Source organism: Triturus cristatus, chromosome 4_1, assembly GCF_964204655.1.
Source record: "Triturus cristatus chromosome 4_1, aTriCri1.1, whole genome shotgun sequence".
Lineage (NCBI taxonomy): Eukaryota > Metazoa > Chordata > Amphibia > Caudata > Salamandridae > Triturus > Triturus cristatus.
In genome coordinates, this window is record NC_140585.1 from 55,291,255 (window position 1) to 55,318,741 (window position 27,487).

The following is a 27,487-nucleotide window of genomic DNA, read 5'->3' on the forward strand; positions in this document are numbered from 1 at the left end:
TTGGAGAAACTGTTCTAATAAGGCTCTTTGAAAAACAACAGAAATCCTTGAAGGATAAATTGGTGAAAGAGGTTATCCCAGAAGGACTGAAGCAGGCGAATAAGAGGCCAAGAATCATAGACAACCTCCTGATCCCTAATGCAGGAGTAAGAGAAGAAAGCATGGCCATGGTTCTCATGTGTAATCCCTTAGCAAATTGTATTAAACGGATTACAAAAATAAATTGGAGAATGTTTGAGGTTGGTAAGAAGAATCTATCACAGTTCCCCTCTGATTCAACTGAGGTCAGAACCTCAGAAACCCTCACAACAATGACCGACATACCTGGGGCGGTTGGTGTAAGTACATCAGACCGTCCGCCCTACTTATGGTAGGCATTCTGACCTACTTGTTTTTCTTCAGGAACTCTATGAAAAGATTGGCAGTCTCAAAGTGAAAAATACTAGGAAAAAATTACCCTTCTTCCGAAGGAGAAAGGGCTCTCGGAGAAAACCCATCCGGGATTATTAGATAAAGAAGCGCTGTATAAGAAGCTTAAAATAAAAATGTAAGTCAATTTTGTATTTGACAAATGCATATTTAAATCCCTCGTATGACAGAATGCTTTCAAGTACTCAGCATTCTGTAGCATTTTTATGGATTATTAACAAGAGGAGTGCCACAATACACGCATATTTTTCTTTTTCCAAAATAAATCCGGTATTTATTGACACCTCCATTGCCAAATAATCTAGGCTCTTTGCTGACATCACAAATTATCTTTATAGTTTAGGGAAGAAATCACATTTAACATCTCTTTCCATACAACCAGCAGTCAAATACCATGAATGCAAATACATTTTTTTTATTACATATCAAAAAACATACATTTGTTAGTAATATGTCAAATCTAGTCATCCTTGTGTACATTTCATAGCATTATGACTGTTCTTGCTGTATAATAAATTAGTTCATGTTAACGTTAAAGTAAATTGAGTTTGATCCTAGTACTCACCTCTGTAGTGTGGTTTGTAAAGGCTCTTGGATGTCCATACATAGGTGGTGTTTTGATGTTTGGTTATGTATCATTAATACAGATTTATAAAGTATTGGGTTTCAAATGTATTATGCCACTAATGGCCGTACAAACCACTTGTTCCTAAATTTAATTTGTTCAGTTTAGAACTTGTTGCTGTTAACGTGAAAGTAATGTGAGTTTGACCCTGGAGCAAACCCCTGTAGTGTGTTATGTATAAGGATGGGTGTGCTGAAGAGCAGTCTTGTTGCTGTTCCTCACTGGCTGTGTGGTGGTGGTGGTGATGATGGTCGGCAGCAGGAAAAACTTCCCAGACTCAGCACTTTGTTAAAATGCCCTCGGTGGAAAGCATTAGTTTTACTATCTTTGGCTACTGAAGATGTATCCTTTCTTCTGATGTGCATATTATATTGGTGAACTCCTTCAATTAAGCAAGGCTGGGCCATAAGAACACTGTGTATTTGGCTGTTCCAGCAACACAAAAGCACCTTACAGATGATTCAGAATCCTACAATCTATCTTATTTGTGGTCTGAGGACATCCCAACGGCATCACAAAGATTCAATGTTTGCTCATGAGGCAGCACATACTTTTTATGTCCATTCATTCACCGGCAGTTTATAAAACAAGTGTTTCTTTTTACTTGTAAACACAAACCTCAATATCATTTATGTCAAAAATCTGTATCATTTGTGTTCCTTTACTTCTGAATCCAGATGTATTTTCCAGTGCCAAGGTTCAAGAAATGTGAAGCAGGGAATCGATAGTTCTGGACTCTAAGAGCTGGAATTCTTTACTGCTCAAGATTCAATCTTTACCTAACCATCAAGCTTTCAGAAACCTATTCAGAACTAAACTTTTCAACAGCTCTCTCTCCGATCAATAATTCTGCCATCATGCACTGATTCTGTCCTTTCAGCAGTTAGGAGTTGGTTGGGTGATTCTTTGTAAATAAGACACGTCTAAAATATATTCATATACAATTAATCTCACCGTGAATCATTTACATAGTCAGTGGTTAGCCAGCAAATTTCCCAAGAGTCCAGCTTGATATTGGACACCGCTGAGGAAGTGCCACTATGGTGGGTGCTTTTACATATGCATATGATGATCGAAATGAGCATCATTTTTTCCCACGTCAGGGCTTCGGAGGTAAATGTTGTGCACTGCAGGTATTAACTCTCAGAGTTACAGGTCACATTTTCCTACTTTGACTTCTTGTGCCTTTGGACGCTGTTCTCTAGCAGCTGTCATTGAACCAGTTCTTGCACAAAATGGCCAAACACCAAAACCAGCTACAAATCAGTCTGTGCTTGTTAAACTTATTTAAGTGTGTTGTTTTTATAGGTGTTATCACTAATCCCTGTAGTTAGCTGAAAATCCTTTCTGCAACTACTTCCAAATCCACTGCAATGGTATGGTTTCTCCCCTGTATGTGTTTGGTGATGTCTTCGTAGAATTGATAATCGACTAAAGCACTTCACACACTCACTGCACTTGAATGGCTTTTCTCCAGTGTGTATTCTCTGATGATTCCTTAATTTTGAAGATTCGTTATAACTACTTCCACATTCGCTACAATGGAATGGTTTCTCCCCTGTGTGTGATCGCTGATGTATTTTGAGTTGTGATAAACGACTGAAGCTCTTCACACATTCACTGCAATGGTACGGTTTTTCCCCCGTGTGTGTTCGCTGGTGGCGCCGGAGGGTTGATAAACTACTGAAGTTCTTCACACATTCACTGCAATGGTAAGGTTTATCCACTGTGTGTGTTCGCTGATGTCCTCGTAGGTGTGATAACCGACTGAATCTCTTCACACATTCACTGCACTGGAATGGCTTTTCTCCTGTGTGTGTTCGGTGATGAATCCTGAGAGTTGAGGAATGACTAAAAGTACTTCCACATTCATTGCAATGGTATGGCTTTTCCCCAGTGTGTGTTCGGTGATGAATCCTGAGAGTTGAGGAATGACTAAAAGTACTTCCACATTCACTGCAATGGTAAGGTTTTTCCCCAGTGTGTGTTCGCTGATGTCTTCGCAGGATTGATAATTGACTGAAGCTCTTCACACACTCACTGCACTGGAATGGCTTTTCCCCAGTGTGTGTTCGCTGATGATTCCTTAATTTTGAAGATTCCTTAAAACTACTTCCACATTCGCTACAATGGAATGGTTTCTCCCCTGTGTGTGATCGCTGATGTATTTTGAGGTGTGATAACTGACTAAAGTTCTTCACACATTCATTGCATTTGCACGTTGCTTCTCCTGTGTGTGTTTGTTGATGGCTCTTTAGTAGTGATGACAAACTAAAGCTCTTGCTGCATGTGTTTGATTCTTCTTTCTTGGTTAGTGTCTCTGGGTTGGGTTTATAATTGTCTGCTTCCCATGACTGTGTTTCCTGAAGTGCTAACATGGTTGATAAAGCACTTGTGTTATTCTCACATTCTCTGTATGTGTGTGGTATGTTGGATGCTTGATTTCAGATTTCACAACGAAATACAAGACTCACCAACGACATATATTATAATTATGGCAAGTAAAGCTTCTTTGTAGGTGGTTATGTCTTTAGATTGTATAATGGTTTTGCATGTTTATGGGTAAAGATTAGTCTTCCTTCAGGCCGATGCAAATTGGGACAGTCTGTTGTAGATCAACGACTCTCTCTTTCCTTTATTCTTCAGATGTCTGGCTCCACTCCATTGTGCTTTTCTCTTGCTCCTGTGGTTTAGCCAGAAATAGTTTACAATACAACTAGCGCACTGAATGGTGGTCTGCCATCATTACAGGAAACAGAGCAATGATGTATCCACCTCACACCGATCCAATGATCAAAGCTTTGAGACTTGTTTATACAGGCAGTAGTTAGTTATTGTTGTTGTGTTATATTTCTAGAGGTCATTTCTTCGTCTTGTGGTGTGGAGGTGCACAGCTCAGGTTCTTACATCCACTGAATTGCTCTTGACTGCTTCTTCCAGGATCTATCAGTTTATGTTCAGGTTCCTCAGTCTCTGACTGTGCAGCTCTTTACCTGAATATTGGAGCTCATTTTTTCTGACGGCTTTTTGGAGATTTACACGATTATTGTCATTATTCATAATCATTTGTGCATTCAAGGCTGGTTTCCTGTTGGATGTAAAGAGATTTATCACTAAATGGAAATGTAAGAGAATGTAAATACACAATCTTTAAATATTTGTAAAAGACATCTCTTCTTTACCATTTTTTAAAGTAACCAAGAGACATTTCACCATACACAGATATTTAACTAAATGTTCTATTGAACATGCCACATCGTAATTCAGAAAAGGAGGTGATTTACCAGTGTTTACAGAGTAACTTAGTAAAGAAAGGGCACTCACGGAGCACTCATTCGCTAGAGGTATAGATTTAGGAAGACGCACATGGTCAAGTTTCATTTAACAGGGCTCGAAAAATCAGAAAAATGGTACTAGTCCTGCAGGTCTAGTACCTTAAAAAATCTCATCGACCTAACAGTAACCTACTTGACCTCCGTCTCTGAAAGCGTAGCAAAAGTGACAAGATAACAAGATTTAAAGGCATCTTTATTGCTCATTTACTTTGTGAGCAATAAAAAGGCCTTTAAATCTTGTTATGTTGTCATTTGCTCCGTTTTCAAAGACGGAGGACAAAAGTTAGTAGGTTTTCCTACTCGCCAGAAAGGGCGAATGGGACATAAAAGTAGCTCGAACACATAAAATTTACCTCGCAAATGCGAGCAGTCGAGTGGATTTGTCGAGCCCTGTTTAAACAAGAAGACATTGTGGAAAAAGAGATGAATCAGGATATGCTGCTTCAGTTTTACGAAGTGTATAATAACGGTAACTCTTCAGGAAGTGTATGACAAAGGAAACTCTTCACGATGTAATAAAGGTAACACTTCAGGAAGTATATAACAAATGTAGCTCCATTCACACTGTTCTTGACAATACTTTCCTGTTCACACAGGATCAGCTGAAGTTCCAACTCCTATCTTTACTTTTCTGTTTGTTAAGTTATCTTTGCACTTACCTGGGGTTGGTACAATCATTTGTGGGAAGATTGCAGCATTTATAATAGAGATTTAATCACTGCCAGTGATATACCTTCGATATCCCTACTGCCAAGAAGTGTGTGCTTTTTGTCTTTTTCTACCTTACCATGGTATCTGACTTAATGTCTTACGTTTGCTTTAACTCGTCTAAGAAGCGGTCAGACGGACGCTGCTCCCGGAAGATATACATCTATTTTGTCATCACTGAATATTTAGTCAAGGCTCCCAACATGTGACTCCAACCAGCTGCTGGATGTCAATTGAGCCCATAGAGGAGACTCCAACTGGCTGGTGGAGATCCTCTGAGCAACAGTGCTATTGCAGTTAGGAAGAACTCTCCTAATTGCGGCACTACTACTGAACTTGAACATTAGTGAAGTTTAACCTTGGAATTGATTCACGCCTCCAAATTCCTGATCTCATTCATTGAAGAGTCTGCTTTGTGGCTGTCCACTCCTCCGTTCACAGTCCTGAGGAAGACCTGCTCTGATGCATACCAGTGTGCGCTGCTTCCAGGGTCGAAACGTCGACATCTAACATATGTCCACACAGTTCTCTTGATCACGATTTGATTTATCAATGGGTCTCACATTCCATGTGTAAAATCATATAGGACAAAATGTAAGGAGCCGGAGGACGCGACAAACCGGAAGGGTGGCAGCCAATCAATCGGTGAACTACACAGACCGGAAACAGCCCGCGGTCTAGTGGTGCGTGGGAGGCGTGGTGATGGCAGGCAGGAACCTGAAATAGGGGAGAGCGGAACCAGGAAGCCGGGCAGCAGCAGCGCGGAGGAGGAGCCCGGCGGAGGAGAGAAGACGGCGAAAGAACAGGCGAACAAGCGGGAGGAAGACAGCGAGCGCGGAAGGAGAGACGGAGGCGGCGAGGACGGAACCAGGAGGCGAGAGAGGACCGAGACGGCAGGTGATCACGGAGAGAGCTACGGAGGACGCGGACCCAGCGAAGAGAGAGAGTACACTGCATCCAAGCCCGGCGGCCTAGAACGAGGAGAGGACGCCCCGGGTCCAACCGCCGCGGCCCGCTTCACGGGTCGTGGCCTCAGGCAAGTGCCACTGCGGGGGTCTTTTTGGTGGGGCTGCTGGGGAGCCAGAAGTTAAATCACACGGAGACGGTAGCACGAAGCCCCACTCCCTCACCATCACTTCCCTTCCTACCCTCGGTTTCCCCTCCCCTGTTCCCTCACGAACGACCGGTGAAGGTGGCACAAAACCCCTATATTGCGACCAAAGAGTCTAATCCAGACGCACCTCTCTTTTCTTTCTTTTTGGCTTCACCGATTCGTGGACCCTCCCAAGAGAAAGAGCAGCCCTTTGCAGACAGAAAGAGGAAGACCAAAAACAACTACAAAGAAAAGGAAAGAGTTCGGGGGACACTTGTTTCCCTTCGAATCCCAGGCGGTGAACTGTTGCTTTACGTGGAGACCACCATCCTTTACTTTTGTTTCCTTTGACTACAACCCTTGTTAGACGATACCTCCCTACTTGTGTGAGACGTAATAAAGGGTCTATAAGCATCAACTTCCTGACCCCGCCTGGTTTCTGTGTCGCGCCATAGGCCACTAGAAGCGAGATCCCTACAAAGTGGTGTCAGAAGTGGGATACTGGTGCACAGAGACATGTCACAGCCCATGCCTATAGAGGATGTGCTTACTCAGTTGGCCGAGGGCCAGAGACACTTACAGTTGGTGTTCGAACAACAGTTACAAGCAGCTAGAATGGAGCGAGAAGCGCTGCAGGTCGCCCTTAAGGACCAGGCAACAGTAGCGACCACGAACCAACAGGTACAGGATACGGCCCTACTACGGCTTACTGACGCCATAGTCCATACACGTGTTAACCCCACGGTCCCTGGAACAGTCCTGCAAAAGTATAAGGAAGGGGAGGACCCGGATTATTTCTTTCTGAACTTTGAGCGGGTGGCGTCCACAGCAGCTTGGCCGCAAGAGCGATGGGGCCAATACATCGCCCCGCTCCTTTCTGGGGAACTACAAGCCGCTTATCAGGCCGCCAACCCGGACGGAACGACAACATACGTGGAAGTGAAAAAAGCATTACTGGAGAGACTGGGGTTCGATCAGGAACATTACCGCGTCAAATTCAGGAAAGAAAAATGGACTGCTGGAGACAACCCCCGGGCTTTGTATTATAGAATACGGGACTTGGGAACAAGATGGTTAATGCCCCATGTATCTTCAATAGAAGAAGTAACTGAAAAAGTGTTTCTTGAACAGTATTTGGATGCCCTGCCGCCCAACACCAAGTCATGGGTGAAACAACACCCAAATCTCACTACTGCTTCTGCGGTTGAGATTGCTTGCGCCTATCACAGAGGACCAGAGTTTAGAGCAGGCACTGTACGAACTCAGGCTCCGGCTCCCCTTTCCCGAATCCCGTTACAGTCATCCTTTCGACCCACTCTCAAACCCGAGCCACGACCTCTGCAGGCCCCCCGTCCCTTTCAAAAACCGGTCCCTACGGCTACTAGTGGACAGGGACCTCAGTGTTTCAGCTGCGCTGAGTGGGGACATATAGCCAGGCAGTGTCCCCACCGCGTAAGCCCCCCTCAGCCCATGGAGGTAGGGTACTCTCGTGGCAGGATAATGTTAACTAGGGAGGGTTCCCATAGATACAAAACGGAGGTTTATTTAAATGGGAAAAAGCGACAGGCGCTGTTGGATACTGGATGTCATGTTACGGTGGTTGATGGGTCCTTGGTTGGGAGTCACCAGTTACACACCACGGAACTCGTAAACGTAACCTGCGTACACGGGGACACAAAAGCATATCCCGCGGCCGAAGTCCTATTAGACGTAGATAACGACCCGCACCTGAAGCGAGTGGGAGTGATCCCCTGTTTACCCGAACCCGTTATCATAGGGACCGATCACCCAAAATTTGAGTCCTATATTGAGGGAACACAAAGAAAGAAACCCACATGGTTAGACGAAGCTCCTTTTGTAACCGCTGAGATTGAGTCCCAAAACACCAGAGACAAGAAGAGTAGACGAGAAAGAAGACTTGACAAGAAATCTTTTGTTTGTTCCCCTCTGTCACAAACTGCTTTTCCCCTTTCACTTGCAGAGGCCGAGGAATCAACCCCGTACAGTTTCCGGACTGCCCAACGGAATGACCAATCCCTCATACACGCCTGGGAACAGGTTCAGGACGAGTCACCAGACAAGGTAGGACCATATTTCCTAGTAAAGAAGGGATTGTTGTATAGAAGCGAAAAAAGAGACACAGTAGTGAGAACACAATTACTGGTTCCCCAACTTTACAGAAACCACATACTCCAGTTGGCCCACAATAAAATGGGAGGTGGCCACTATGGAAAAGAAAACACTCTGAAGTATCTCCTAGAGAGGTTTTACTGGCCAGGGGTATATAGGGACGTGGCCAAACACTGTACCGCATGTAGGCAATGTCAATACACCAGTCCGGGGTCGGTCACTAAAGCCCCCCTCATGCCTCTGCCCATTATCGACATTCCCTTTAAACGCGTAGGGATGGATTTAGTGGGACCCTTGGTTCCTTCAGCCCGTGGACACCATTACATATTAGTCATAGTCGACTACGCCAGTCGCTATCCTGAGGCTTTTCCATTGTCCCGCATGACCACTCCGGCTGTGGCTCAGGCCATGATTACCCTGTTTTCGCGAGTCGGGTTCCCCTCTGAAATCCTGACCGATCAGGGTACCCCGTTTGTGTCACGGATGATGAGTCAGATCTGTACCCTGCTAGGAATAAAGAAGATAAGGACCTCAGTGTACCACCCACAAACAGACGGCCTGGTGGAGAGGTACAATAAAACCATCAAACACCTACTCCGCAAAGTCGTCTCTGACACGGGAAGGGATTGGGATCGTCAGTTACCCTTAGTCCTCTTTGCCCTACGGACACATGAGCAGAGGTCTACGGGGTTTTCCCCGTTTGAGTTGCTGTTCGGGAGAAAACCTCGCACTTTGTTAGACATGGCTAGCGAACACTGGGAGGAGGAGGAGGACGAGGGAAAGACCCTGATGACGTACACCACGGATCTGAAATCCTCCCTAACACGTATATGGGGGTTGGTGCAAGAAAACATGCAGGAAGCTCAGGAGACACAAAAACGGTATTACGATCACAACAGTCGTCTTAGGGTGTTCCAGCCCGGGGACAAGGTCCTTTTGTTACTCCCCTCCTCAGACGACAAGTTGCTAACGAAGTGGCAGGGGCCATATGTAGTGGAAAAGAGGGTTACCCCCGTCACCTACAGTGTTCTACTACCCCACAGAGCGGGAGGCAAACAAATATATCACGTGAATCTCCTGAAGAAATGGGAGGAACCCGAGGGAAAACACACCCCGGCTTTACTGGCCTGTCACTCACCACAGCTACACATACCTCTCCTGTCAGTCAATGACCGCACTGAACATCCCGTCCCCTTTGGGGAGGAGTTAACAGATGACCAACAAACCCAACTGGGTGATGTAACCAAGACGTTTCCCAACCTCTTTTCCACAAACCCTGGAAGAACCAACTTAGTCCAGCACGAAATAGTGACCTTACGTCCCCAAGTCATAAAACAGAAACCTTACCGCATACCAGAAGCACGTAGAGAGGCAGTAGAAAAAGAAGTGGTAGATATGCTCCGAGCAGGTATCATAGAACCCTCCCAGAGCAACTGGTGTTCTCCGGTCGTAATCGTGCCAAAGCCAGACGGTAGTCTGCGCTTTTGCATTGATTTCCGCCAAGTGAACGCCATCACGAAGTTCGACACATATCCCATGCCACGGGTAGACGAGATGGTGGAGCAACTGGGCCAAGCACGCTATATGTCAACCCTAGACCTAACAAAGGGCTATTGGCAAATACCATTAGACCCAACTTCCAAAGAAAAAAACGCCTTTTCCACACCGTCTGGCCTTTACCATTTCAATGTGCTCCCATTCGGGTTGCATGGGGCCCCAGCAACATTTCAAAGACTAATGGACCAAATACTACGTCCGCACCAGGCATATGCCGCGGCTTATCTTGACGATATTGTGATTTTTAGCCCCACATGGGAGGACCACCTCGTACATCTCCGTGCCATCTTTACTGCTATACAGGACGCAGGTCTTACCATCAACCCCAAGAAGTCCCTCCTAGGAACCAACACCATACAATACCTAGGGTACACTATACAGGAAGGGCACATTAGACCCAAAGTAGACAAAGTCGAGGCCATCCGCATCATTCCCAGACCCCAAACTAAGAGAGAGGTCCGTTCCTTCTTAGGCTTCATAGGCTATTACAGACGGTTCATTCCCCATTTTTCCTCCCTTGCTAGCCCCCTGACAGACCTCCTAGCCAAAACACATCCCTCACACATACGGACATGGACCACAGAACAAGAAACCAGCTTTGAGACCCTCAAACGTGCTATCTGCACCGCCCCCGTGTTACGGTGTCCTGACTTCAGTCGCACTTTCGTGCTTCAAACAGATGCTTCCGGTCACGGATTGGGGGCAGTCCTGTATCAACCAGACCCCCACGAGGAACTACGACCTCTGTTATATATCAGTAGAAAACTGTTTCCCCGGGAGTCACACTACTCTACGATAGAGAAGGAGTGTTTGGCCATTAAGTGGGCTATCGAATCCTTACAGTACTACCTCCTAGGCAGACAGTTCCTTGTCCTTACAGACCACGCTCCCCTAACGTGGCTAGCACGGAACAAAGACTCCAATTCCCGCATTCTCAGATGGTTTCTTGCCTTACAACCCTTCTCGTTTCAGACCATCCACATGCCGGGTACGAAGCAAGTCTGTGCAGATTACCTATCCAGACATCCGGGCATTGAATGGCCCCAACGTCCATTCCTGAGGGGGGGCGAATGTAAGGAGCCGGAGGACGCGACAAACCGGAAGGGTGGCAGCCAATCAATCGGTGAACTACACAGACCGGAAACAGCCCGCGGTCTAGTGGTGCGTGGGAGGCGTGGTGATGGCAGGCAGGAACCTGAAATAGGGGAGAGCGGAACCAGGAAGCCGGGCAGCAGCAGCGCGGAGGAGGAGCCCGGCGGAGGAGAGAAGACGGCGAAAGAACAGGCGAACAAGCGGGAGGAAGACAGCGAGCGCGGAAGGAGAGACGGAGGCGGCGAGGACGGAACCAGGAGGCGAGAGAGGACCGAGACGGCAGGCGATCACGGAGAGAGCTACGGAGGACGCGGACCCAGCGAAGAGAGAGAGTACACTGCATCCAAGCCCGGCGGCCTAGAACGAGGAGAGGACGCCCCGGGTCCAACCGCCGCGGCCCGCTTCACGGGTCGTGGCCTCAGGCAAGTGCCACTGCGGGGGTCTTTTTGGTGGGGCTGCTGGGGAGCCAGAAGTTAAATCACACGGAGACGGTAGCACGAAGCCCCACTCCCTCACCATCACTTCCCTTCCTACCCTCGGTTTCCCCTCCCCTGTTCCCTCACGAACGACCGGTGAAGGTGGCACAAAACCCCTATATTGCGACCAAAGAGTCTAATCCAGACGCACCTCTCTTTTCTTTCTTTTTGGCTTCACCGATTCGTGGACCCTCCCAAGAGAAAGAGCAGCCCTTTGCAGACAGAAAGAGGAAGACCAAAAACAACTACAAAGAAAAGGAAAGAGTTCGGGGGACACTTGTTTCCCTTCGAATCCCAGGCGGTGAACTGTTGCTTTACGTGGAGACCACCATCCTTTACTTTTGTTTCCTTTGACTACAACCCTTGTTAGACGATACCTCCCTACTTGTGTGAGACGTAATAAAGGGTCTATAAGCATCAACTTCCTGACCCCGCCTGGTTTCTGTGCCGCGCCATAGGCCACTAGAAGCGAGATCCCTACACAATACTTGAAAGATTTTTTTTCTTCCTTTTTTCATGTCACCAATGTATTTGTCATGTATATAGTGTACTGTTCATTTCACTATTCACTATATGTCACTCTCTCATGACAGTCACTCATTGTCTTCCTGCAATTTAATTTGTATTTGTGACAGCCAGCGGTATTCAATACCCTTTACAATATATGATTAAATATATTTCTCGTGTTGGTGTATTCGTTTCTTTGTATGTGCTTTAAATACTCTTTGGTTCGGTAAAGTAAATATATTACTCTAAGCAATTGTATAAACCCGATAGATCCATTTGTTCTATTTAATTCCGTTTGCTGCGAGCATGATACTCTGTGGGTGGTTGGGGCGTTGGCAGAGTGGGACAAGATGTCCGTTGCTTGAGGGTGAATGCAGCATTTAAACCTTTGGGCATTTCTTAAATTCAGCTTTACCTTATTCCGTGTTCATCACTTTCCATACTCCTGTCACGTGGGTGCTAGAGTCATTGTCGACATCTTTTAGTTAGCATGAGCCCGGTAGCCATGATGCTGCTTTTGCGCACAACACTACATGCCTTTATTTTTACGAAACTCTGTTCATGCCTTTCACATGAGAACTCTCTGCTGTGCTTGTTCTCTGTCTGTTCCTGGAGTTTAGTCTGAACATTGTGAGCAAGGTCGATAAACACAGACTCTTGTTATTCTGTTCTGGCCAGGCCCTAGCATCTTAGACAAAACTTACCAAGGCATCTGTTCTTGCTGGAAGCTTGTACTTTGATATTATGGGGATACACGTTTGGGTGACACACACTTGGAAAGGGACCTTTCCAGGGAGAAGAGCAACATGCACCTGTGATGTAGAAATGCGATCTATGGCATGAGGTATGGGGTCTGCTGACAAAGCCCAGAAATCTTCTATTATATAATAATACTTCTGCTTACAAAGGGGAGGGTGGTCTGGCCTTATAGTCCTTTATCCACAGTCTTTATAACATGACATCTCCCCTTATGATACATTGCCTTGCTGCAATGCTAACTGTATTGATATTATACATGTTGCTGCTGGTTGTGGCACGTATACTGCATTTTTGAGCACGTTAGTCTGATCTTATTGTGGACAAGTACGAGAATGTGAGAGAAAAGGTGTGTCTTGTTACCGTGATTCCGGAGAGATACAGGAGTGTTGTGTTCTTGGTTGTCTTATCATTGGTTCCTCCGTTTGTGAGTAGGAGAGCGAGTGAGACACTATAGCTAGTCAGACCTGGGCTCGTGGGCACTAAGGTGGTAGGAAGGCTTAGCCCCTATACACCGAGGTCCCATAATCCTGCGCATGGTTCTGTGTATGTGCAGAAACCCTGCAACACTCCCTTATGTCTGTGTGCTCGCTCAGCAAGGTTCACTGACAACTAAAGCAGGGGAGTGACTTGATGCACACAGCAGACATCTGCCATGGTTGACAGTACAAGGATCACAAGCATCAACAAAGAAGCTTGCCCGGGACATACAAATGGAGGAAGTGCACAGGTAGCTCCTTATGAGGTACAAATAGAGGAGGTGAACACGTAGCACACATTCCTTTTTGTGTCTGTTTCAGGCCTTCACTGGGCTGGGTATTGGTGTACACCGTCTTTTATTTCCGCAGCTGATAAGGGCACTTAGTGCATGGGTGCTACCACTTTGACCCTTTACAAGTGGGGGTGGGGTGAAGAGCCTTAGAAAGCAAAACACCTGGAGGTTGCCTGCCTTGGGGAGGAGATGAGGGTCCAGGTGTCAGAAGATATCACAGAGGCAGAGAAGCAAAATCGTCAGTCTGTTTGCAGAAAAGTAAAGGATTTTGAATCTTTCTAAGGTTAGGAGGCATAGAATTACATAGAGTCGGAGCTAGGACATGGAAGGAGTAACCTCCTGTTCTGGCTCTGCTGTGGTGAGGGATGTGGATGCACTGACAGAGAATAGTATTCTGAGGGCATTGAAAATTTCTAGTTGAATGACACTCTACTGACGCAATGCCAAGACCCCTGGAAATCAGAGACAGGATGGTACATATGGATAGAAGGTAAGAAGAAACTCAGTGTAGTCAGGTAGCTGTCAGTGTATTCCTTGTGTTTTAGGGGGAAAGGGACAATGCCCGTAGGGGGGGGGGGGGGGGGGAGAAACAGCAAAATGCAAGAGTATAACCTATAATAATGATATCCAGTGGGGCACCTCCACCATGATGAACTAATACTGGTAATGCAGCGCCCACGCCTACAGCCAGCTCGTCCCAGACTGGAGAGGGGTCTGCTCACTGGTCACCCTCTACACGGCAACATTGGTCATACCCGGAGTAATATTTCTGCACTGCATCACCATCCCATCAGCAAAAGCACCCCGCTTCTACACCAAGTACACAGAAGATGGTCAGCTGGGTACTTTGGTTTGGACAGATTCAAGACATTTCTGAAGAGTTCTGGCTCTTCACCGATGCGCAAATATGTGTAGGAGGTTCAACCCGCTTCTTCATCGTGCAAACCAAGGCCTACACTCGGTGGCTGCAGATCACCAGGTGGGAACTGCTGAAAATGATGAACACCACTGAAGATGGCCTCAACAGAATGAAAAAATGCACACCATCTTACTCCTGGTGATGCAGCACCGGTATGTGTTGGACTTAATAAAAAACAATGGAAGGGTGTGTATGCGCCAAGATAGGTACAACCTGCTGTACCTTCATCCCCATGAAAAACCTATACAAAGGCTCACTGTCAACCTACAGCAGGTAATGGTTAAAGAAGGTGGTGCCCCAAACATAGAATTGTTCACAGGTTTGTTTATGGATCGCAGACTTATGCAAAGCCTTGTTACCAGTGGTTGTAATCTTGCTCTTGCTGTGCTGCAACCTACAACTAATATGTGCCTGTGTGAAGAAGGCTACCCAGAAAGTAGGGGGGAATACACCTGATTAGGACAGCCAATGCCAGGGGAAACGCTCGTACTACAAGCCAGAAAGAGGAACCGTCCATGCTCAAGACACTCAATTAGATGGGGGAATGTTAGCTTCGGATTAATTTATAGAAAGATCCCGCTCTTAGGAGTCCAGCACACCACAGAACAACTGTTGCCTGCGCTACCTAAATTCACCATAAAACACTTGTTACGGTTTCAGAGTGACACTTTATCCGATCAACGTAACACAGCCCCCTCTGTTCACCCCTAGCACTTCATGTGATGGAGACACCAGGGGCCAGATGTACTACCATGAAAATTTGTGACTCGCGAATTGCGCTCGATTGGAAGTTGCAATTTGAGAGTCGGTAAACGCCATGTACAACAGTGTCTGAGACACTGTTAGCGATTCCCAATGGGGTCACAAATTTCATGCCCCATGAATATTTATGAGGCACTTGCAAATTGCAACCCCATTGGGAATGGCTGGCCCTCCCAAGGATGGTGGCCTGCTGGGTTCAGCAGACCTCCATGTCTGGGACTGATTGAAAATAAAGCAGCTTTTTTTTTAAAGCAGTCTGTTTTTGTTTCATTTTTTTAAGGGCAGGTGGTGGTCCCTGGGATCCCTAAAAATATGTACCTGTGCAGTTGCAAACGGGACCTCTTCCCTTCATTTTTTAAAGGCAGGTTGTGGACCCTGGGACCCCTAAAAAATATTTCCCCCTGCATTTGCAACGGGGACCCTTTCCCGTTTGTGAATGGGTTACCACCCTTTTGAAGAGGGTGATAAATTACAAGTGTTTTGCAACCGCAATTGTGGTCACAAAACATTCTTACATAGGATAGCGAGTCGCTATAAGGAAGGGACCCCCTTGGAACGGCCCTTCCTAATAAAGAGTCTCAAATCCTATTTAGTGAGTCGCAAAAAATTGTGACTCGCTACATAGGGTATGTACATGGCCCTATTGTATTTTGCATGCGCAAAGGGGTCGCAAATCCGTTTGCGCATGCAAAATAGGGTCGCCCATCGGGCCCGAGATATGGAACAAGTCTCAACACACCTGGAAGATTGCAGCAGTAAATCTCATATGGCCCCAGGATGTAATACCTAAAGAAACAAGTCAGATGCACACACTCATAAACACAAATAAATGCACAGCACAGAGCCTGCATTCCGGCTAAGGACGATTCCAGAGCAGCCAGTCAGTTGCACTCATCAAATAAAGCCCAAACAATGCCTAGCAGTAAGCGAGATAATACACACAATACACCCAGCCACCTGGACCACCTCAGAATGTGACTTTCAGTTGGTATTTATGGTCCCTTCTATCAGAGTGGAATCAAGCATGTAAAGACACAGTTTATGACCCACTGTACTAGTATTTCCAGCCCAAAGTGGAACAAGCTTCAAATTATTGCTCCGAGTGTACAGTATAAAACATGCCATGTACCTAATGCAAAGGGATTTTCAGCACGCAGCTGTAGGAGATGTGACCGATGTTCCTGGCCATTATTGTTTAATTAAATTTAAACTGTTCCTGATTGCCAAGCCTCGCTGTTCTCCTTTTTGATAATCAGAACCTGCTTCAACACAGCAATGGTTACAACATTCCACATTATCTGCAGTTACGGAACATCTATATTTCCTTTCTGATGACATGGGTTTACAAGAGTTCTTGTTGGGTCCTAGGTCACCACATTCTAAAAGATTCATATACACCACTTACAATGAACTGTGGAAACCGTTGAACGCTTAAGATAAATTGACAGGATTAATTTGGAAAATGCATTGGCTGTTGTGGACAATGCCTTGACAGCATGGTCAAATCACAGATATTCTTTAAATAATATTGTATCTTATGCATTCTATGTTACACTTAATGACACGTCTCTCTTACAGCATGGACAAAGTCAACTGAGAACAATTATGCCATTGAGTGGAAATAGCAGGTTTTAAAATCAAACCGTGTGCCTTAGAAATGTCTAAACACAACAGAATTGTTTTTGCCTTAAAATTTAACACGCACACAAAGACTGATGCAAAACAAGATGGAGGCTAACCATTCTACACAGGCTGGCTTTGTGATACATCTTAGTCAGGTATGGCAGTTTAGGCTATCCCAAGGTATCTGGCAAAGGGCACTCCCACTATGCCAGCAATCGTATAGATAGTGTTAGGTAGGAGTAGAATAATATAATCATATAACCACACAGTAATGTTATAATTGTGATCTTGTTGCACTGATTCCGTTGGTAAAGCAAAACTGTTTGTTAGGACGACAGGATGTCAGAGTGTAGGGACTGAGTTTCTCTACAACGTCAGTACTGGTCGGCCCAATCCTGGCAGATCACAGTACCTCACTTGAACGCCTAATCTTTCCAGAGTAACAGGTGATTTCAGCAACCTCAAACATGACCCGCTCTCCCCAAGGGCACTGTGGAAACGGATCCCCCCTTGTGTTACTCACTTACTCACTCATGCATGCCCATAGTAAACATAAGCAAGACACAAAGAAAGTTTACAATACATTTATTGAAACTATCATATTCTATTATGAAGCAAATGTGCTGCGATCATTAGGCAGATGCAACTAAAAGTTATTAGAATTACTAACTGATTGTATAGGACCAACATCCCAACCATGGCAAATTATATGTGTGTCTCGTTCTACCTTTACTATGTGAGCACAGGGATACATTTGCGATCTCTGGGATTTGCCTAAGACCCCATACCTAGTGTAAGTAGTAAGATGGTCGGCATCACAAGTGTAAACTTAGTTTACGCAGGGTTGCATGTCGGGCACTGCTGTCATTCCAGAACAGTCCTCTCTGCCGGAATTCTCGTCTCTGCCCCCAAGGGGACAGAACACCGTTTATATCATAAACTATTGTGCTGGAGTTGCAGTTGTGCGACCGTGTTATCTCTAAATGTAAGGAGCTGTTGCTGGACGAGCAAAGAAAACAGTACACTATGCTGTTATGTATTCCAAGCACCTTGTGTGAAATGTGTAGATGAAATCCCAAGAATAGTCCTTGAATAACAAAAGCGTACAGCGTCTTCTCAAAACAATATCACAAACACAAATGTGTTATATGTGGCTATGCAGAGCGAGCACGGACAGCCTAAAACTCAAAACTAAGGGAGAACCGAAGTGGACCCAAAAAGGAAAGAATTACATCTTTGTCTTTTACACCATTCTTGTAATGCTGGTTACACTGCTTTGTTTGTTTTGCCTGATAATTGCAGCACACTCTTTTTACACAAGAATATGATTGTTTCAATAAATGTTTGAAAAGCCAATTTGTATCTTTCTTGTGTTCACCTTGGGCATGCAAAAGTAAACAACAAAAGGGTAGGTCTGTTTCCATGTTTCCCTTGGAAAGTAATAAAGTGGTCATGTTCGTGGTTGCTGATACCATCTGGTACCCTAGTGAGTTTAGGGGGTTCAGATCGGGCACTGTGAGCTAGTTAGGAACCAGGCCAACAATTCCTGATGATACTCGTGAACCAAGTTCCCATATTTTGACATTTATGTTGTGCAGAATACACAGTCCTACTTAATTTGTAGGAACCGTAGAACATTCAAATCGGTAGGACACAGGCAAAAAGGAATTGGGTTTCAAGTCAGTACAAAAGAAAAAGAACATCATTTCAAGCTCAAAAGGATAACTTGCTACAGGGGTCCCACAGTGGGGGCATTCACCAAAGAACTGTCGGGTGACAGACGTGTCCCAGCAGCACCCATTATAGTGAGTTGTTAACTTGGGTAATGGGCCCCTGTTGGACACAATCTAGCAGCAATCACCATTTTGGAAGGGGACACGGATGCTCCTAGGTGCATGCATCCAATATCATGGGGTCTGTGTTGTTAGTTATCCTCCAAGGGAGGAAGGTCATTACCCTGAAGGATGCAGGTGCAGACAGGACTATAGTTGGAAGGGAGTATCCCGAGCACGAGGAGATTCTCTCTAGTGCCAGATGGCACAAGCTGGCTATCCAGTGGGGATGACATGGAGTGCCCATTGCCCGAGATGAAGGAGAAATTAATGTCACGTCTACCACGACCATTGACGGGTTGAGCGAGAAGCAGGTGTAATGATGTGATTGACCCTGGTTAAGTACTGTTGTGTCCCCAAACACAATTTAACACCACTGGACACAGTAGCTTAGTCTTCAGTATTTATTCGTGGGAACAACGAGCCACTGCTCCTCTCACGACAGAAGAGAGGCACCAACTGTCTTTCTTAGAACTCCCCGCATCCCAACACCATGACAACACATGGGGTTCTGTATAGAACCTTAAACAAGCATATCTAGGTACAACATATTACCTCCTTTGGTTAAAAACAACCAAATTAAAAGCATACAATAAAAAGAAACAAAGAAACAATAACTAACAAAAGTCAGAATGCCTGAACATGGAAATACAAGAAAAATATCTAGTATAGAACAATTAATGCAGATGAGATAACATAGAAATTTTGAAAAGTTCATCGTAAACTCCAAGGAACTCGTCTAACACGAATAGACCTCCTTGGCACATGACTTGTCATAATGGTTTCAGAAGCATTACCTGAAGGTACATTAGTTGGTCCAGAAGGAGAATTACCTGCAGAAACATTAGTTAGTCCAGAAGGCAAAACAACATCACCCGTGGTGCCATTACAATTATGTACAGTAGACTGAACTTTCACAACGTTTCCCGCATGCCACCAATGCCCACCACGTACCATAATGGCACCACTACAAACTTTCTCGACACAGGCAGGTTCACCAAAGGACATACCACCTTTTTTGACAAAATTAGTGTTTCTGACCCGAACCATGTCCCCAGGACGCAAATTGACTGTCTTGGCTGACTTCTTTTGATTATACCTGTCGGACATCTTCTGCGCAACTTTGACTCGAGATTCTAAAGCAACATGATCCAACCAACATGAAACTTTGTCACAAACAGTTCTTAAAAGCCAAGCTGGATAAAGAGCAGAAGTGGGTACTCTACCTTTGAGTGAAACAAAGGGTGCAACTATTGTGAGAGAATGTGGCGTTGTGCGATAACACCACAACATGGATCTGACAGCACCCTCCACATCAAAACAATTATGTTTAGCCCACTTAATGCATCCACCACAACCCTGTTCATCCTTTAAACCAGACCGTTGGTTTGCGGATGTCCAACCGAACTTCTTAAATGTTTCACGCCAGATTCATTCAAAAACACGCTCATTTCCTGATTGACAAACTGCAAACCATTATCAGAAACTAGAGCCTCTGGAAACCCTTCTCTTATAAAGATCTATTTAAGGAAAAGAATAGCATTGCTTGCTGTGGGAGAAGCACAAAACTTGACTTCAGGCCACTTGCTGTGAAAATCCATTAACACAAACGCAAAGCGTAAGTTGTAGGGAAGAAAATTGAACGGACCCACCAAATCAATCCCCACCTTAAGCCATGGCTTTACAGGAAAAGAGATGAGCTGAAGAGGAGATCTGGGAATGTCGTATTTTGGGGTGTCTAATCACTTGTTTCTCTGTGAGTGAGTAGGAGAGCAAGTGACACACTATAGCTGGTCAGTCCTGGGCTTATGGGTACTCATGTGGTAGGATGACTCAGTCCCTATTCACTAAGAACCCATAATCCTACGCATAGCTCTGTTCTTGGGCAGAATCCCTGCAACAGGGTCCTCTCTAAATTGTGTCCTGTCTGACATCCTACCCTGGGAGGCTTGATCAGTATCTTTAGTTGGGTCACAACCCTGCCCCTTGGAATGCAGGTGCCAATTCTACCCCTTCTTAACCAACCCAAGAAGGCCCCTCAAAGTCAGAGGTCTGCAATTTCTTTTGAGCCCCTAGATTATGGCTGTATTATTAGGAATGCACAAATGTTACTGTCCCCCTAGAACCCAGCTGTGAATTGGAGACAGTCAGAAAGGCACACAGAGCCACGAGCACAGAAATGCCCACTTTCTCAAAGAGGTATTTCCAACATCGTAATGTCGGATCTACTCGCTCCACCGGAGAGGGTTAGCTATTTTGAATTCATCAATATCAAAACACTATACTGCCACACTTCTGCATGCAAGAAATCCAGCTTCTGCGCCTTTCCACAGAACCCTCAAATCAATCCAATGCGGGAAACATGCCCTACTGGACCGAACACACCACCTGGTGCCATTCATTACCAGTGCATGTAGCACAAACGCACACATGCCCTACCTCTTCCCGACACCGCACCCTGTCACTAGGAAGTACTCCGATATAGCAAGAGAATTGCAGAACCTTTCCAAGTAGCCTTTTAAATCCCAAGCCAAGTAACAGTAACCTGCACACACAGACCCCGTCATGGCAAACCTGTGGCACGTTTAAAGAGCTACCTCCGTGGGTGGCACAACCAGTGCTGCAGGCCCATGGAGGAGCCTTTGAGTTACATGTTCTAGATATATATCTCACCTATAGACAAAGGATTTACAGCTAACTCAATTCAGCCAATCATGTCTACACTAATCACCAGTATGTATATGACGGGCACAGCGTTTTGGCACTAAATGGCAGTGTCAAAAGGGCTCAAAATCCTAAGTCTAGCACATAGATCAGCGGAAAACCGGAAGGGAGAGAAGCCAAAAAAGGCAAGGAAATGCACCATAGAAAGCGCTATTTCCAACAGAACTTATTAGGACTGGTATGTAGGATACAAAATTACAGATCTGTGCAGTATGTGTATTAACCTACGTGGAAGCTTACATTTGGCAATGAACCAACTTTATATGTTGATCTCACAAGCTGTTCCAGTAACATCAGAGCCTCGAGTGAGCAAATCAGGTTTGCCGAAAGGGAGTAGCCTTGACGAAGTTAGTAGACGTGCTCTGCCCAACATCTCGTAAGCGATTTGTCACGTCGTTTTAGACAGTATTCTAACTTCCGAGAATTTCTCATTTATTAACGTGCCTTCAGGGTTTGACTACAGGCGTCCCTTCAACTCCTCGAAGGACTCATGAGGCCCAGTGAAGGTCTCTGATCATGTATGTAATTAACCTCAATCACCACGGTAACATGACAATGTGCTTGCAATTTATAGTTTTTAAATGTTTATATGTTTGTAATGTCTTGTTAGTCCAATTATCACAGCATTTTCCCACTTAATACGCACTGTTTTGGTGTATTTTCACCACTATATAACCAGTGAATCACCAATGATTTTTAACCCATTGTAGACCAGAAGGTTGAGCAATTTTTCCTTTTTCTTTCTCTTCGTACCTCTGCAAGACTTTTGAGATTTAAAGCAAACCAATTAGGTGCTGTATATACTTTTGTCCTTATTTTTATCACTTTAACTGTGCTGATAGCAACATCAGGAGTGGGAGCATCATTTCTCCTTTGAGGTCCTGAAGAAAAGCCTTGGGGTAGGGCCTGAAACTAGTCGACCAACCAGGGAAACAGTAGGTAGTCACGCCTCTAGCATTTCCCGCTTGTCCCCAGATTTCTGTAACTCATTTAGGGGTAGAATTGTTTTTTTGTTTTTGTCACACTATTTTGATATTTTTTACGTTCACTTCCAAAACCCACTCCATCTTCATAACAAGACCACATAGGTGTATAGGTGTACAGGGACACCCTTATTTTTCTATTAAGTGCTCCCGCATATTTGTAGGTAGCAGCATGCCCCTGTCCATAGAGGGCAGGGATGGACCATGATGACGCATGCCACCGAGGCGAGACCTGGGGAAGGGGTGAGGGTTATTTGAAAGAAAACGTTTTTTCTTTCTTTACAGTCCTAGCAAGGAGTGCGCTTTCCTTCTGCAATAAAAGGGACTCTCTTTTTGGTTATTTGACAAGTTTCGTGGAGGACGAGTCCCTATCTCTCCTACCTCTACTCTCCCCCCTTGTGATATGACATTTACCTATTTATACAGGAGGACAGCTGGAACCTAGGACCTCCTAGCTATCTCACTAAGGTAAAATTGGTAACACGCAGGAAAATACATTGATTCCTCCATTTGGTTCATTTACACCGTTTGTTGATTGGGAATAAATCCCAGATCCACAGCTCTAAAGTTGGTTCAATTATTGGTACCACTAAACAGCACATTACACCTATAACTCTTGAAGACTCACATTCAATTCACACTTAAATTACATTTTTAGCTCACAACATATAATTACACTTTTGGAAATTTCCACATAATGTTCATTACATTTCTTTTCCTGCCCTTCTTCAAGAACTCTCAGTCCCTCCCCTACAAACGTATTTCTTTCACATTTTGATCAATATCTATTAACTACTTTACTCCACCCTTCGTGTTTTTCTCTCTGTGTCACTCTTATTTCTCTATTCTGGCCTCTTCTAGCATTTTCTGCTTGTTCATCTTGTTCTCCCCTTCCTGCTGAAGTGACAAGCAGAGCAGAATGGAATCCTTCACATAGACTCCTATCATAGTACAATCCTCATCAACACACAGTTGACGAGAGAGTACAGTAACCCTTTGCAGCATTATCATACAAGTAGCCTTGGGTGCTTTTGTCACTCACACATTTGGAGGTTGTGCTGAAGTCTCACTCAAACCTGCCTAATTCTACCAAACTATGGGGAAGAACTTCACACGTGACTTTGCTCAGACGTCTGCAGTGTGCCGAGAAGTACCTGACTATTCTGCACAGAGCAGTCCCTCTTACATCCAGTGATCCTAAAGATTTCTGTACAGAGAGGAAAGGCCAATAAGAGTGACTGACAGTCGCCAACATCTGCTAAGACACCCTTTAAAAAGACACACTGTAGACGTGTCTCATACATACACACACACACACACACACACACACACACACACACACACACACACACACACACACACAAACACACACAGCCTGCAAAGGCAACGCTACCTTGTTCACATGAACATACATAAAACCTGCAGAGATTAATCAAAAACACAGACACGTACTGCTTGGAAGGCCTCCGACCTGGGAGACCCAAGGTCAATGCACATACACACAATCCCTGCAGCAGACACACAAAATCTGCAGCAGATAATGCTATAAGCCAACCTATGCCGCTGGAAACTATTGCAGTGACTGAGGTTTTACCTAGACTGAGATAGGAAAACAGGGGCAAAGGGGCACGGGCAGCAGGGAAGCCTTGACAGTAAACTGCCTGGGGGACATGCTTCTGACACAGGGGTACAGGTGGGCAAGTCAACAAACCATCAGCGAGAGCCGAGCAAAGAATGTGCACAGATTTCTCATAGAACGCTAAGATGCAGTGCAATGGGAACAGATTATTCACAGTGCAGTAAGATGCAGTGCAGTGGCACAAATCCCTCAGTACAATAAGATGCACTGTAGTGACACAGATTCCTCATAGTGCAGTAAATGCAGTGTGTATAGATCTGTCACAGTGCATTAAGATGCAGTGCAGCGTGCACAGATTCCTCATAGTGCAGTAAGATGTAGTGCACAGATTCCTCACAGTGCAGTAAGATGCAGTGCAGCATGCACAGATTTCTTATAGTGCAGTAAAATGCAGTGCAGTGTGCACGGATTTTTCACAGTGCAGTATATGGCAGTGCAGTGCATCGATTCCTTATAGTGCAGTAAGGTGCACTGCAGCATGTACAGATTCCTCATAGTGCAGTAAGATGCACTGCAGCGTGTACAGATTCCTCACAATATAGTAAGATGAAGTGCAGGGACACAGATTTCTCATAGTGCATTAAGATGCAGTGCAGTACACTGATTCCTCACAGTGCTGGAAGATGCAGTGCAGTGGTCCAGACTCTTCAGTGCAGTAAGATGCAGTGCAGTGACACAGATCCCTCATAGTGCAGTAAGATGCACTGCTGTGTGTACAGATTCCTCATAGTTCAGTAAAATGCAAAGCACCGTGCACAGATCTTAATACAAATAATGACCACAAACACCCACAGGGCCAGAAGAAAAGCCTCCGTCCTCTCCCCCTCCTCACCCCTCACCCCTCCCCCCCCCCCTCCCCCCCCCCCCAAACACAGGAGAAGGTGCTGGCAATCTCCTACCCGAGCAGAAACCTGTGCAGACATTTCCAGGCTCTCTCCTCCTCCTATGGCTGGGGTGGGGCAGGTGCACGTCTGGGAGGGTTGTGAGGGTCTGAAGATGAAGATAATTGCACAGAAAGACAGGGCGTCCTTTGCCCTCTGCAGCAGGCTGGACACAGACGAAGAGGCCGGAAGTGATGTCAGCATCTGCCACCGCTGACCTGAAACAGGAAACCCTTCTCCCTTTCATACAATGTGCCCAGTGGATTAATCTCAGCATGCGAGGAGCGCCCCCTGCTGGCCACTAACAGAACCTCCATTTCCAGGCTCCAGGAGAGAATACATTTCACACGAACAACATTTTGTGGCAGGAAAGACCTATGATTTTAGATGCCACAGATATGGATGTTTTTAAGACACACACAGTCCTCGTAAAGGGTCTCACTCTCAGTTGCTGCTGAAGAAAAGTATTTACAGCTTCAATTCACATGAGCATCTTCAAAACACTGATGCAGAGGACTAAGGAGTATTTACAGGAATTTGTCAACTGGAAGCGAGACTTTGTATTTCATTAAGTATACGAGAACATGTGTTAGTGGTGGAATTAAACTGGACAGCTTATTTCTTTTTCATTTTATTTTTTATCGGGTTTTTCAAATGCACAGCAGGGTATACAGCAACGTAATGGAGAAAAATACCATGAAGTTTTATTCACCAGATCAAGATGAAGTCTGGAAGCCAGCCTAGCCAGCCTAACTGAGCCCTTACCAGTACCACCAGGACTCAAAACTTTCACCAAGGGTTTGTGATCTGTCAAGTTTGTCAGACTGTCAGTCACACACACAGGAGCGCACCACTGACCTGTTGTCTTGATCTCAGCGGGGACGATGATTGCAGATAATATCCCCAATTCCCCGGAGTACAACCCCGGCAGGAGAATGGAAACTCGACTACCGGAGACTGGACCCAGGGGGAAAGGAAAACACACGGGACTGGGAGGAGGAGAATCCCTTCGGAGCAGTGGCTGGGAGGTAGGGAGTTCCTGGGAGGCTTGCAACCTGCAGTGATGAGAAAGCGAGAGTCAAGGATGCAGTGATGATCTCTACACGTAGGTATTGAAGCTACACGCTCCCTGGTTAAATACCCACCTGTTACGACACAGGAGGTGTGGATGCCCACTGAGAGAAAATAAGTCCCTTCCTGCTACTCTCCCTGCATTGCCTCTGAATAGTCCGGTAACAACCTTTCTGGTGTGGTGAAGGAGTTTGATCACTGAGTATATCCAATAAGAGAATCCCCCTATGTAAATCACCAGTACTTGATAGCGTCTCACATAGGAATACCAGAAAGCCTTCCCCACTGTTCCTGTAGGAAAAATAAACGATAGGCTAGCACTGCTCGCAATGTCTCGATAGCACTACCAGGAGGAGTGTTACATCACACTCGAATACTTTGGTGTACGAGAACGGGGAAGAGTTCTTGACCCTGGTCCCGCTATAAACAAAAGGTGCCACTACGTGAGCGTACTCGTACTGAGCGCTTAATTCACTAGAAAACCAACGGCACGGAATCAGCACGCATGTGCGAGTCTCGGAGGTACTTGAAAATAAAGCAGGAAGCGGACTTTGGAAAGAAATTCCCGGGCGTCTCTCCCGGGTTACCTGGTCTGCTCCGCGGGTTCCTTGGACTTGTCTCGTTGCTTCTCTCGTTGCAGTTGTCTGGGGGAAACGGGTCTATCCTCTGGAAACGCTGAAAAGTCTTCAAGCTGAATTCCGGCGGGGAACACCCTCCGCCATTTGTCTCCACTGAATACAATTGACAAGCACTTTCCGCTTCCAGCGGAAGTGCTTAAGTAGTATCTTCCGGGGTTTGCGCCCCAGTGCATGCAGGGACATGTAGTTTTTTCTTCGTTTCCGCTGTTGGAGTCTGGAACGGGGCTCTCGCGCTCCACGCTGTTGGGCCAATGTTTGCGCTCTTGCGCTGGTGATCGCTACAGTACCCCTTCTCAAGGACCGACGATTCGGCGGTCGTCCCGGTTTACCTGGATGTCCCTCATGAAACTACTCCAACACCTCGGGGCAATGTAGATTTTCCTCGGGTTCCCATGTCCTATCTTCTACCCCGAACCCCTTCCAGTCAACTCGATATTGAACCCTTCCCCGCACCAGTCGGGAATCGAGAATCACCTCTACCCCATACTCTTCTTGCCCGTCTATGTTTATAGGCTGTGGTTTTGATGGTAAACGGGTACTGATTGGACATGGCTGGAGTAGGGACACATGGAAAACAGGGTGGATTCTCCAGGAACTAGGCAACGATAGTCGCATAGCCACTGGATTGATAATCTCCTCTATACTATAGGGACCCACGTATCTTGGTTTTAATTTATCTACCCCCTTTAAATGTAGATGTTTTGTAGAGAGCCATACTTTGTCCCCCACTTGATACTCCGGCTCTGTGGTTCTTTTCCTGTCTGCATAGGTCTTTTGCATGGTTTGTGCCGTTGCTAGACTCTGTTTGACTTCTAGTAAGACCGCTCTTAGGTGTGCATGGTGCTCGTGGATGCTGGGTATGGGGGAGTGAATCGGCCATTCAAACGGGAGCATGTTGGGGTGATACCCATAAGTGCAATAAAACGGAGAGCAGC

The 27,487-nt window shown here is 45.6% G+C and overlaps 1 protein-coding gene across 1 annotated transcript; it reads right to left on the reverse strand.

The window, feature by feature from the left end:
• Nucleotides 1-824: 824 nt before the first annotated feature.
• Nucleotides 825-25,033, reverse strand: LOC146839471 (uncharacterized). The gene is made up of 2 exons (XM_085651527.1): nt 24,862-25,033; nt 825-4,142 (listed from the first exon to the last, which is right to left on the reverse strand). Exon 2 carries the CDS (start codon nt 3,430-3,432, stop codon nt 2,338-2,340), a length of 1,095 nt encoding a protein of 364 aa, XP_085507653.1. The 5' UTR covers nt 3,433-4,142; nt 24,862-25,033; the 3' UTR covers nt 825-2,337.
• Nucleotides 25,034-27,487: the final 2,454 nt, after the last annotated feature.

Coding starts and splice junctions, on each gene's coding strand:
- LOC146839471 (XM_085651527.1), bottom strand. CDS start 3,432: ATGTTAGCACTTCAGGAAACACAGTCATGGGAAGCAGACAATTATAAA.